Consider the following 14,110-nt stretch of genomic DNA (forward strand, 5'->3'; position numbering starts at 1 on the left):
TTCATTATGGGATACTAAGGGTGACTGATGTGAAGTCAACAGCATCTACATACGCGTAACCTAGTCACAAAGGTACCTCATGTGCAAACTTTGTTTGCTTACACTTGGGTAAAGATTAAAACAAGAATATAATTTGTCAAGCATGAAATATTTTATAACCAATTAAAAAACATTCCCATTAATGATCATGCTACTTTCCCAGCAGAAGAATTATCAAAGGATTTTTTATAAATGAAAGGGGGTTTGACTGAAAAACCTATGCACCTCGAATAAAATGTCAGAGTTGATACAAAAAGTACTACTGCATGTTGTATATAAAGTCATATGTATCAGTATTAAATTAATGCAAGGAAGCAACATACAACATAAGAAACCAGCAGAATCTTCGAGAACAAAACTTTTTAAATGCCAGTCACATGTAGAATTTATTCCACTAAATTAACACTTTATAAGCATATCCTCATCAGATGGAGAAAATGCCTATTTGAACTTTAGGTAGTAGCAGATGACTTTCACTGCCATCCTGTTTACAGGTGGTATGAAGTGCTATTGCAATGTCTCATCTCCAAGTTAGGATATCTGGTTTGTCCTCTACCCTTCACATATGTAGGTAAAGAAGGGCAAGAGGACAAACTCAGGCGATGCCTTTCTTTAACAAACTAACAAAGGAGGAGGCGCCTCCTACATTTGAGGGTACAGCAGCATAGCAGTTCAACAGGGAAGCTAGATAGATAGTAAATAACTGACTATTGGTGGAAGAAAACTGATGACAGAAAAGTAGTAACAAAGTTTTAACTGTGCTAAGACTATCCATGCCAAGAAAATGTGACGTGTAGGAATAGAACAAATGCAAAAATGAACAAAACATTAATAAAAGCATTCTTTCGTTCTTGACTGAAGTCAAGATGCATATCTTAAAATCTTCAAAACATTCACATATATATATATATATATACACACGTACCTTATATGAGGATCAGTTAGGTACTTCTTAAAGTTTCGAATGCACTGCAGAGTCTATAGAAAAAAATCTTAGCTATTATATAGGCATGGGACCAATGAATCAACCATAGAATTAAGTTGAATTTTAATAACTGAGAGGAAAAAAATATGCAAATTAAATATTTATAACAAATGACAAAATAGTAAAAAAAAAAAAAAAAAGTTTGCCATAAGTTTATTATTGCTAGTGATTTAAAAATAGTACATGGCAGAGAAGCTAAGACTTGATTTCTCTAGCTATGGTATATATGGTATCCATATAATAAAAAACAGCAATGTGAAATTCAACATATGCTTTTTTTTTCTCTTTGATTTATATATATATATATATATATATATATATATATATATATATATATATATATATATATATATACATATATCTAAAGCAGAATATTTGCCTGTTTACAGGAATATTTGTTTTTATATTAGTCCAACATACAAGAGGACTCACATACAATAATATGACATATGTGGGTAAGTGGTTAAAAAAAAAAAGAAAGAATTCAGGAATGCTTTCTTGATCAGCTGTTCACAATGAGAGGAAAAGGAATGAAGAGAAAATATCTGATGAGAAGTTTATTTGGTAGGTTCGAACACTGCAAATGGATACTGCCCAGCAACTGGTCTTATTTTCAAAGGTATCAAGGAATATCAACCCATTTCAGTAGAACAAGTCCATTAAAATAACTACAAAAAAGGTACAGAGCTGAAAAATATATAGCAGTGGTTGGATAACCTGTGAGCAAAGAGATCATCAATTAACCTGCTTTCTGGACAGTATCAAGAATTTTTATGAAGGTTTTTGTGCATCATTCCAAATGAGAGGACATTATTCTAAGCTAAACAGATTTGTATTATGGATAACTATTAGCAATTGTAAAAGTGAAAAACAGTCTCCTGAGCAGGAAAGGGCACCAAGTTTTTGGAGACTGATGAGATTATCAATGTGATGTGTTTGCAGCAGGAAAGGCTTCTTCTTCTTGGCTTTGCATATTAGGCAATTGTTTGCCTGTAACATTTTCAAGGGTTTACAAAGTCTTCTACCCATCTCCTCCTGGTTCTTCCTCTTGATCGGTGTCCCTTTGGTTTATATTTCAAGGCAATATTTGGCCATCTGTCTTCATTCATTCTTTCCATGGTTTTTCCAGTTCTTTCTACGGTTTGTGATGTCTTCTGTTATGTTAATTATGGATAATTGTTTTCTTATTTCTTCATTTCTTATCTTGTCTATTCTTTTATAGCCTGCGAGCAGTCTTAAGAACTTCATTTCTGCAGCTTCCACATGTCTTTTATCTCATTCTCCCCGAGTCTATGGGGAGAATGAGATCCATTCTCCTTCACTGCCATATTTCTGAATTGGTTTGGCTATTATTTTATATAGTTTTATTTGGGTTGTTTTAGACATCTGTTTATTGAAGTGTCTGTTCAAAGTTCCAATGACTGCTAGGAATTTTTGCTTTTTATATGCAATTTCGATTTCTCCATTGGGGCTTATGTAATTTCCTAAATATTTAAATTTGTTCACTTGTTCTATTACTTTGTTGTGGATGATTAGTTTGCATCTTTTAATTTCTTTGCCTTGAAATGCTCTTGATTTCATTTTATTTATTGAGAATATCAATGTGATGTGTTTGCAGTAGGAAAGGCTAGAAGAGTAATCAGTCCAAGAAGCGAAATCTGATCTTATCTAGAAATCAGGGATTGGAGGAGATGAAACGAACTTCTCATGAGAAAGAAGGTAGTATTGTTTTTTGTATGACAATGAAATTGACAGTAGTATTCCCACTCCCCTGAAGAATAGCAAGGAGATCAGCAAAATTGGAATGCACTTATCAATTTCAAATTGTTACCAAAAACAGTCCTATCATATTTCTCACAAGAAAGATCCATCACTTCACTGTCTCAAAACTTTGACAATTCTCAGATTTCTCTTCTCAGATGACACACACACCTTTAGTCATTCATGTCAAAAACATATGCCTCATCCATAACTGTTCTGGAAGTATACTGCAAATTTTGCATAAAACGAAGAGTGGAATGAAGCATAATATAATCAAAGTTATAGATAGGATTTGTGGTTTGCAAGAGGAGAAAAAAGGTGGACTAAAGTATGGAACTTGGGGTGGGGGAACAGCCTGGCATTCGTAGGGAAATCTAAAGAGTTAAGACTATCATGACAGTGAACTGGAGGTGAAGTAGGGCTTGTAGTTATAAAGGATAGGTCATAAGAGGGTAACTTTGCTAAATAAGCTTTATGCCACACCAAATGAAATACCTTGGAAATGCCAAAATCAACCATAAGTTTATTGAAAGATTTGTGACTAGAGATGAATGACTAAGAGATCTGCTATGGTTTGTGAGCAGTGGAAGCCATATTGATGGCATGTCAGGTATGAAAAATTCTGACTGTAGATTTGAGCTAACACAGACTACCATACCCCCCCCCCCCCCTCCTTCCATTACCAAAACAGGGAAACACTGTTATAGTGAGTAAATTTGTTATAATAAACTACCACAAAAGTCACAACCAAATTCCACATATGTACAATGCTATTCCAAATATTTACTAGAATAAACTATTTCCATGCTCCCGACAGGTTTGCTATAGCATGATAATTTTCAGATGCAAAATTTCAATTCCTTGTCCCTCTTATTATGCAGAGGAGTAAAAATTTTGAATCTAAAAATAAGGATCAAAATCTTATGCTTTCATTCATGTTATTAAATTTTTTCTACCTCCATGTACTTTCTTTGTGCAAGACTTACACATTCTATGTCAAGTATATATAATCACCAAGTTTACTCACTATCGCAAACCTTTAAGGGCTACAGAAACTGTTATAGCGGATAGTTTCTTACAGTGAATTTTATTCAGAACAGCACTGTACCTATGGGGATTTGGTGAGGATATTTTTTGATAGTTTAATAATTATAGTGAATAAATTTTTTATGTTTGTAATGCTGAGAATACCATATGTGAATGAAATGGCTTAGAAAAAAAAAAATAATAATAATACAACATTTTGTGTGATGTTAGCATCTCTGGGATTAGCAAAAAGTAGCAAAGTTATAAAGCATCAAAAAAGAGGTAACTTCTGCTTTGTTTTTCATACTTAATCAGCTTGTGTTCTTGACCTGAGTCTCTGAATATGGTTTAGTCTTCTTGTGGTCCCATTTTAACAGATTTTCTCAAACCATTTGAACTTAAAATTTGTGAAGCACTTTGGTTTTGTTCCATCACATTTTGGTCAGTGGAAATAACAATAGTGACACACTGAATTTTCTAAGTCGAACAAATTTAACATTGTTCTGATTTCTGTGAACAAAATGCATTCACTCTGACCAAAACAGGACAAGCTGATGAAGTGGAATACACAGCAAATATGAGGCTATCTTACTGACTAATTTATACTTGGTATTTAATTTTAGCTGCACTTGTTCTAAATTCATGCCTTTTGGAATATGAAATTGCAATGGAATATTTACTCTGTTTGAGAATAGGTTATTAACAACATAAACAACAACCTTTTATCAACTTAGTGGATTGAAAAAATGTTTATAAAAAGATGTCTACCAGTTTTTTTCAATTCAGGTGTGAAAAATGACTGACTTCTGTTGGACAAATAGTTCTAACTCTTTTGAAATGTTTGATAATTCCATGTACACTGCTTGGAAAGAAGTCAATGGACACCATAGTCTAAGGAACAAACAGCCATGGTACCCACCTTCATAAGATGTAGGACCTCCTTTCATTGCAATGACTACAGCAATCCTACAGGGTATGCTTTCCACAAGTACACAATAGCGATTAATGGAAATATTGGACCATTCTTCCTGTATGTATGTAATGAGGTCCTAAACTATTGTGGGCAGACATCCCTTGACCTCACCTGATGCTCCAGTTCATCCCACAGATGTTCAATAGGGGTTGAGATCAGGGAACTGCAGAGATGAGTCACGTGTGGTGATGTTCATGTCCACAAACCACACAGTTAGAGCAGCCTTATGACATAGTAGATTCAGATCAATAGTGTGATTTGCCACTCCATAACACAGCTTTCTAAGCTTCTATGTTCCACAGTACATGCTCTTTGCACCACTGAAGACAATGCTGCAATAGACAATGGTCAGTTCCATAGAGATGCCACAAAGTAGAAAGCATTGCATTGTCCAGAATGTTCAGATACCTCTTGGATTTCAGTGTTTGTGGTGCCACAAACAGATGTCTGACGCCAAACCAAGAAAAACAGGACCAATACCATCACACTGCCACCTCCAAATTCCATAGTTGGGGTTATGCACTTTGGTAAGAGACATACACCGGGCATTTGCCACACCTATGTCTGTCCATCTGCTCAGTAGAGAATGTGGAGTGATTCATCATTCCACAACACAGCTTTCCAAGCTTCAACGTCCCAGTGTACACATTATTTTCACCACTGAAGATGATGCTGCATGTTTATTTGGGTAATGTGGGACTTGCATGTTGCAGTCCTAAAATGGAAACCCAGGTTATAAGCCTCATTTCTGAATTGTTTTGTGCACATTCATGTTCCAGTCGGTGCCCAGAACTTTGCATTTAGTATCAGTCAACAGTGGTTTTTACATATTATCTTTCATAACCTACTGTCATGTTCGGTGAGTGTAGTGGGTCGTCCACCGAGGGTAGCACTTGCCTCTCTGTGCTTCCATCTCAGTATGGTATCACTCACTGTTGCCCAAAGACAATCCAATTTGGCAACAATATGACAAACATATAATCCTGCAATGTGGCATCCTATCACAATGCTTCTTCAAACTTTGTCAGTTCCATTCTTGCATTGATTTCACCTGGACACAGTCACACTGACTTGGGAGCATCATATTCCTCTAATTTATACTGGCTACAAACATGTGACTCATTACATGGCTCGATACACCTTATCCATGGAAGTGTCCACTGACTTCTTTCCAAGCAACGTACATCACAATATATGTTATTCATGATTAAATCACATATGTTCTTTGTATGTGAATTAACATACAGAGTAAAGCAATGAGAACCTAGTGAATATCATGGGATTTAAAGAGTTTAAGAAAGGCGAGCCACTTTTTCTCACCCCCACACATTTTAGAGTAAATTTTTTTGAGGAGAAAGGGTTTCATGTTTGGATATAGAGTATCACTCACACAATGACTTGCCCCATATCCCATACACAAGATTTTTTTGGGAAAGAATGTAAGTGTATTGCAAAAAAACTTTTCTGAGGGTGGGGATAGGTATATGTGGGAAGACAGACTTATTCATCATCATCATCAAATTCCTGCCATGTACCTCAAGGGGTGCAAAGGATATGATAGTATTACATGAAAAAAATTACATCATTACTAACTTCCTATCTACAATTTTCCTCAAAATCAGTCTGTTACTTGTCAAGACTCCAACATTATCAGATCTTATATTTCTATCGTCTAAGGCACTTTGTACCGCAATAATCCACCTATATCTTGGTCTCTCTCTGGGTCGTTCTGCTGCCAACGTGGCAGAAAACACTGGTTTTGCTAATCTTTCTTCGCCCATTCTGTTTAAGTGACCATACCACCTGAGATTAGCTCTGCTAACGTATTCCTGAATGCTGACAATGTCAAGTTCTTTCCTAATATCCTCGTTTTTAATATGATACGGCCATTGATGCCATCTGTTCACACCTATAATCTTTCTCAGGACTCTCATATCTGCAGTCTCTAGTCTTTGGTCAAGTGTTTTACTTCTGACCCAGCTCTCAGATCCATAAGTTAAAACTGGTTTGAATTGAACACCGTCTTGTATACAGCTAATTTAGTGTTCCGACTAATTTCTCTCTTATTCCATATGAATTTATTCAATTAACTTGCCACCATACCAGCTTTGCTGATTCTGTTGTCTATTTCTATATTTAATTTACCATCTTCACTAAAAATCGTGCCTGAGTAGCTGAAATGTTTTACTTGTTCCACTGGTTCTTCATTCATAACACAGTTGACATTTTCAATGATTCTGCTTATTTTCATTGTCTTTGTCTTTTTATTGCTGACCTTCATACCATATCTATTACAACACTTATTCAATTTAGTCAGAGAATCTTGCAGACTTGAAGCGGATTTATTCAGAAGTATAACATCATCCACATAAAGCAAAGAGCTAACGTTAACATCTCCAATTTTGATATCATGTTTAATACCACTTTCCTTCATAATGTGATCCATATAGATAATGAATAACAGAGGGGATAATGTACATCCTTGTCTCACACCAGATTTAATATTAAACCCTCTTCCTGTACTTCCTTCAATTCTAACTGCACACGTACAACTCAGTTAAAAACTAAGCATTGCTTTATATGATGCCCCATTGACACCATATAACTGTAGCGTAATGAATAGCTTCTCTCTTGGCACCTTGTCATATCCTTTTCCAAATTGACAAAACTTAAATACAGATCTTTGTTATATTCCCATGCTTTCTCGACTATTTGTCGTAAAGTGAAGATCTGATCCTGACAGCCTCTATTTGGCCTGAATCCAGCTTGTTCTTCACATAACTTTTCTTCCACAATTCTTCTCAACCGTTTCTCAAGTATACTTGCTAAATTTTGCCAGGAACACTGAGTAGGGAAATACCTCTGTAATTCTCACACATTCAGTTTAATTTCTCTTTTTATATATGGGTACTATGAGAGCTCTACTCCAATCATCGGGAATTCATCCCTCTGTCCAGGCTTTCTGAACTATGCAGTGCAGCCACTGTAAGACTCCTATAGCACCATACTTCAGCATTTGTGGTCAAATATCATCTACTCCTGCTGCCTTTCCACATTTCAAGCCTTTGATGGCTTTTTCTACTTCAAGTATGGATATGTATTCCTGACTGCATGCCTGGTCAGTGTTTTTTACCACTGTGCTGTCATCACTGCTTGTTTCATTTAACAGCCTTTCAAAGTAATTACTCCATACTTCGGGGATATCTTTTTCCTTCTGTTTTCATGTCACCTTTATCATCTCTAACTCCTTTTACAGTACTCTTTCCTCCATTCCTAAGCTTCTTCAACAACCTCCAGAATATCGTACCACCTTCTTGATATTTATTTTCTATGTTCTTGCCAAAGTCCTCCCATGACTTTTGTTTAGCTAGTTTTACACAGTGTTTAGCATTCTTGCATTTGTCGCTATATTCTCTAAGAGCACAAGCTGACTTAATTGCCAGGAACTTTTGATATGCTTTCTTCTTTTCCTTCACTGCCTCTTTAACTTCCTGTGTCCACCAGGGAGTTCTGATTTTTTTTATCCTTGCAGACAACCTCACCACATGCCTCTCTAGCAGAATCAATCAATGTTTTCTTCAGAGTTTGCCACTGAATCTCCAAGGTTTGGTTCTTGTTCTCAAATTCTTTCATTTTTTCTTCAATAATCTTTGTGTATTTTAGTCTACAGTTCATCACATCTGAGAGCTGCTCAACTTTTATTCACTTTAAAACTTTCTTACATGTTATTCTTTTCAATATAAAATTCAATTTTATCCTGCTCAAGACTAAATAGTGATCACTTCCAATTTCAAATCCTCTGTACACTCTGGTGTCCGGCAACAGGGAGAAAACATCACTATCAACAATAACTTAGTCAATGAGATTTTTCTTATTCCTTGCCTTTTCTCTCCATGTGAATTTGCGCACATTTTTATGTTGGAACATGGTGTTAGTAATAACCAGTCCATGTCCTGAGTAGAAATCCAACAGATATTTGCCATTATTATTAGCTTTGCTCTTTTCTCCAAATTTTCCCAATATATTTTTGTATGTCTGACAATCATTTCCTACTCTGCTATTTAGATCCCCAACAAGGACACCAACTTTTCCTTTTTCATTGTGTCAGTTGCTTTTCCTAAAGCCTGAAAAAATTCCTCCACTTCTACCTTAGTAGAACCTTCTGTGGGACCATAGACACAAATAAGTCTCATTGTCCAGTTCCCCATTCTCATATTTGCCCACATCATTCTACTTGAGACTGACTGCCATTCAAGAAGATTACCCTCGTATTTTGAGTTGAATACTATGGCTACTCCTTCTTTTCCTTGATTGTTATTGCCTGAATATAACATTTTGTATTTATTGATCAGAAAGATCTCACCAGTTTTTGTCTTTTTTGTTTCAGTCACCCCTATTATGTCGATCTGGTACTTATTTAATTCCTCAGCTAGCTCCATTTCTTTGCCATTCAGGCTTCTTATGTTGATAGTACTGATCTTTAACTCTGGTGATGTTGAGTTGGGGTTTGTTTTCAGATTTGTTCCAGTAGCTGACTTTTCGCTGTTCACCCTGGTTCCCTGGTGAAAACAACGGGGGGGGGGGGGGGGGCCTTGTTTAACCGGGCAACGCCCCAGCCGGCATGAAATTTTGTCATGTTGTACCATCATTTTTTATTTTGGTTTAACCAATAAGAATACAATTTGGTCAGCTAAATCCCAAATTGCCAGCCCATCCTGGTTCGTTCAGTATCCAAGTAGATACCCAACAGGGTGCACCACGAGATAGTGAGGATTGGACATTAGGTCAGACGCCCTGGTCGGTTCTTGGCATTCCTTTAAAGGCTATGTGGAGGTCTCCTCTCAGTTATACAGCTTTGACCCTTAAACACCCCCGAAATAAGAAATATAAACACAATATACAAACAAAATAAAGAAAACAAAAGCACATAAGAAAAGATTTAGTCACAAATAGGCATATTTTTTGCCAAAGATTAGTGCTAAAATGGGTCAATCAAAACTGTGACTGTAAACTATTTCAGTAAAAATCTCAATAAAATTCATCCAGCTAGAATAGACGAATAACAAGTATAGAAAGCAAACACTAATTTAATAAACTACATTTTGTAAAATGTACCAAAAAAAAAGAATGTATTAAAGAAAAGATATCCTAACCTCTATATTCGACACATTGCTGAAATAATTCAGAACTATGAGTAGTGAGTGTTTTGTGCTAATGAGATTAAAAAAAAAGTAATTCACATATCTGAATACTTATCCCATTTATCCTGCAAATTATTTGTAACCATAAATTTCCTTATATGCTAATAGCCAGCCTGGTTGGCCAAGCTATTAGCATATCAAGATTCAAATTATGGCGGTATTCAAACCACCAGCCAAAAGGCTGCTGGTTTGAATACTGCCATAGGCATGGATGTTTGCGATTGTCTATGAATATACTAGTGGTGGTGGTTGGCAGTAGATGGCGTTCGTGTAGATGATGAGAGTAGAGTGGTTCGTTGTAGATGAACTGAGTGGTGGAGACCAAGAGCTGTGGAGTAGGTGCCGTCTATTGATGAGTCTTTGGACTCCCAGGAGGGGTAATGTAATAATAATAATAATAATAGCTTAATGGCTGAAGAAAGCCCTGATTGATTCAGCTAGAGAGGCAAGTGGTGAAGTCTGCAAGGATAGAAAAATTAGAACTCCATGGTGGACACAGGAAGTTAAAGAGGCAGTGAAGGAAAAGAAGAAAGCATATCAAAAGTTCCTGGCAAATAAGTCTTCTTTTCTTAGAGAATACAGAAACAAATGTAAGAAAGCTAAACACTGTATAAAACTAGCTAAATAAAAGTCATGGGAGGACTTTGCAAAGAACATAGCATATAAATATCAAGAAGAGGCAAAATATTCTGGAGGTTGTTGATCTTTATCATCAAACATGAAAACAGAAGAAAAAGATATCCTTGAAGTATGGAGTAATTACTTCGAAAAATTGCTAAAATGAAACAAGCAGTGATAGCATGGTGGTAAAAAAAACACTCAGCTGGCATACAGTCAGGAATACATATCCATATTTGAAGTAGAAAAAGCCATCAAAGGCTTGAAATGTGGAAAGGCAGCAGGAGTAGATGATATTCGACCAGAAATACTGAAATATGGTGGTATAAAAGTCTTACAGTGGCTGCACTGCACAGATCAGAAAGACTGGACAGAGGGATGAATTCCCGATGATTGGAGTAGAGCTCTCATAGTACCCATTTATAAAATGGGAAATAAAACTGAATGTGAGAATTACAGAGGTATTTCCCTACTGAGTGTTCCTGGCAAGATCTATGCAAGTATACTTGAGAAACGGTTGAGAAGAATTGTGGAAGAAAACCTTGATTCAGGCCAAATAGAGGCTGTCAGGATCAGATCTTTACTTTACGACAAATAGTTGAGAAATCATGGGAATATAACAAAGATCTGTATTTAAGTTTTGTAGATTTGGAAAAGGCATATGACAAGGTACCAAGAGAGAAGCTATTCAATACGCTACAGTTATATGGTGTCAATGGGGCATTATATCAAGCAATACTTGGTCTTTATTTGAGTTGTAAGTCAGCAGTTAGAATTGAAGGAAGTACAGGACGATGGTTTAATGTTAAATCTGGTGTGAGACAAGGATGTACATTATCCCCTCTGTTATTCATTATCTATATGGATCACATTATGAAGGAAAGTGGTATTAAATATGATATCAAAATTGGAGATGTTAATGTCAGCTCTTTGTTTTATGCGGATGATGTTATACTTCTAAATAAATCCGCTACAAGTCTGCAGGATTCTCTGACTAAATTGAGTAGCTGTTGTAATAGATATGGTATGAGGTCAGCAATAAAAAGACAAAGACAATGAAAATAAGCAGAATCATTGAAAATTTCAACTGTGTTGTGAATGGAAAACCTGTGGAACAAGTAAAACATTTCAGCTACTTAGGCACGATTTTTAGTGAAGATGGGAAATTAAATTTGGAAATAGACAACAGAATCAACAAAGCTGGTATGGTAGGAAGTCAATTGAATAAATTCATATGGAATAAGAGAGAAATTAGTCAGAACACTAAATTAGCTGTATACAAGACAGTATTCAAACCAGTTTTAACTTATGGATCTGAGAGCTGGGTCAGAAGTAAAACACTTGACCAAAGACTAGAGACTGCAGATATGAGAATCGTGAGAAAGATTACAGGCGTGAACAGATGGCATCAATGGCAATATCATATTAAAAACAAGGATATTAGGAAAGAATTTGACATTGTCAGCATCCAGGAATGTGTTAGCAGAGCTAACCTCAGGTGGTATGGTCACTTAAACAGAATGGGTGAAGAAAGATTAGCAAAACAAGTGTTCTCTGCCAGGTTGACAGCAATATAGGTGGATTGATATGGTACAAAGTGCCTTAGATGATAGAAATATGAGATCTGATAATGTTGGAGTCTTGACAAGTAACAGACCGATTTGGAGAAAAATTGTAGATAGGAAGCTAGTAATGATATAATTTTTTCATGTAGTACTATCATATCCTGTACACCCCTTAAGGGTATGTGGCAGGAATTTCATGATGATGATTTATACCAGTAATTAAATTTTTTTTGAGTTGTGAATTAAACTGAAAAATAATTGCACCTAAGCTTTTCTACAAACTTATGAACTAGAATAACTCTCAGAAAGTACTATTCCCAATATCGGTAATTTTACTCATTTTATCCATTAGAGAGAGAGAGATGATCAAAGAAAGTGAACTGATCAATCCTAATGTACATTTGTTTACAATGGAGACATATCCCTACTTCTAAACGTTTATCTAATGTTATTATATATAAGGAAATTGATGTAAGTGGTGCACACACTTGCGAAATACTTATTACTTCCTTCTGCAATGATACCTGGATCAATTAAAATTACTCTGAGAGTTGGTTATGATAATTTCCTTCATCCTTAATTTTTTAAAAAATCAAATCATAACAGATTTTTAGTATTCAGCTAACTTTTGTCTATCCATGTTAGCTACAGACCACAATCTTCTCCAGATGACAAAAGTAGATACTTACTTTCAATTGATTTCCAGACAGTTCAGAAAAAAAGTGCTGCCTACCTCTTTGGTGAAAAGGGCACAGAAAAGATATTTTAGTTTTTTTTTTTTTTGTATTTAACTTGGCATTTCATTTATAGTTAGCTGCAATTTAGACTTGCTTTTCACAATCTAACAATCTATAAATGGTGTTTGCTTTCTGGCTTTTGCTAAAATCTACAGCTTAACTCACAATAGTAAACTTTCAAAAGTTAATAGACCAAATAAACACACACACACAGCAAAGAATTTGCCATTATATTTAATTTCTTTTTATCTTTTTAATTTAAAGTTATGACAGTAAGCAGACAAAAATATACTTCAAAGTTAAAAACCAAATTTTTCACTTATTCATCATCATCAAATTCCTGCCATGTACCCTCAAGGGGTGTACAGGATATGACAGTACTACATGAAAAAATTACATCATTACTAACTTCCTATCTACAATTTTCCTCCAAATCAGTCTGTTACTTGTCAAGACTCCAACATTATCAGATCTTATATTTCTATCGTCTAAGGCACTTTGTACCGTATCAATCCACCTATATCTTGGTCTTCCTCTGGGTCGTTTTCCTGCCAACCTGGCAGAGAACACTTGTTTTGCTAATCTTTCCTCTCCCATTCTATTTAAGTGACCATACCATCTGAGATTAGCTCTGCTAACACATTCCTGGATGCAGACAATGTCAAGTTCTTTCCTAATATCCTCATTTTTAATATGATATTGCCATTGATGCCATCTGTTCACGCCTCTAATCTTTCTCAGGACTCTCATATCTGCGGTCTCTAGTCTTTGGTCAAGTGTTTTACTTCTGACCCAGCTCTCTGGGGGTGCTTAAGGGTCAAAGCTGTATAACTGAGAGGAGACCTCCACATAGCCTTTAAAGGAATGCGGAGAACCGACCAGGGCTTCTGACCTAATGTCCAATCCTCACCTTCTCGTGGTGCACCCTGTTGGGTATCTACTTTGATACTGAACGAACGAGGATGGGCTGGCAATTTGGGATTTAGCCGACCAAATTGTATTCTTATTGGTTAAACCAAAATAAAAAATGATGGTACAACATGACAAAAATTTTTCACTTATTTAGGACATTTAATTACAGAGGATGGAAAATGCAAAAGAGATTAGAAGAACAAAAATTACAAAATCAACCTTTATCAGAATGAAGAATATAATAGTATCAAGAGCAATAAGCAAAAGATGTAAATTAAGAATGATTAAATACT

General features: G+C 35.7%; 1 protein-coding gene across 1 annotated transcript in view; it reads right to left on the reverse strand.

Annotated features, from left to right (window-relative positions):
• Nucleotides 1–14,110, reverse strand: part of Ddx1 (ATP-dependent RNA helicase Ddx1) — a 336,696-nt gene that overhangs the window by 156,817 nt on the left and 165,769 nt on the right. The window contains exon 15 of the mRNA XM_090401751.1: nt 965–1,017. Within this exon, the coding sequence (XP_090257877.1) occupies nt 965–1,017 (53 nt within the window). The remainder of the gene's footprint in view (nt 1–964; nt 1,018–14,110) is intronic.

Source organism: Typopeltis vanoorti, chromosome 12 (genome assembly GCF_054136105.1).
Source record: "Typopeltis vanoorti isolate ZY-2024b chromosome 12, IOZ_Tvanoo_1.0, whole genome shotgun sequence".
NCBI classification, from domain to species: Eukaryota; Metazoa; Arthropoda; class Arachnida; order Uropygi; family Thelyphonidae; genus Typopeltis; species Typopeltis vanoorti.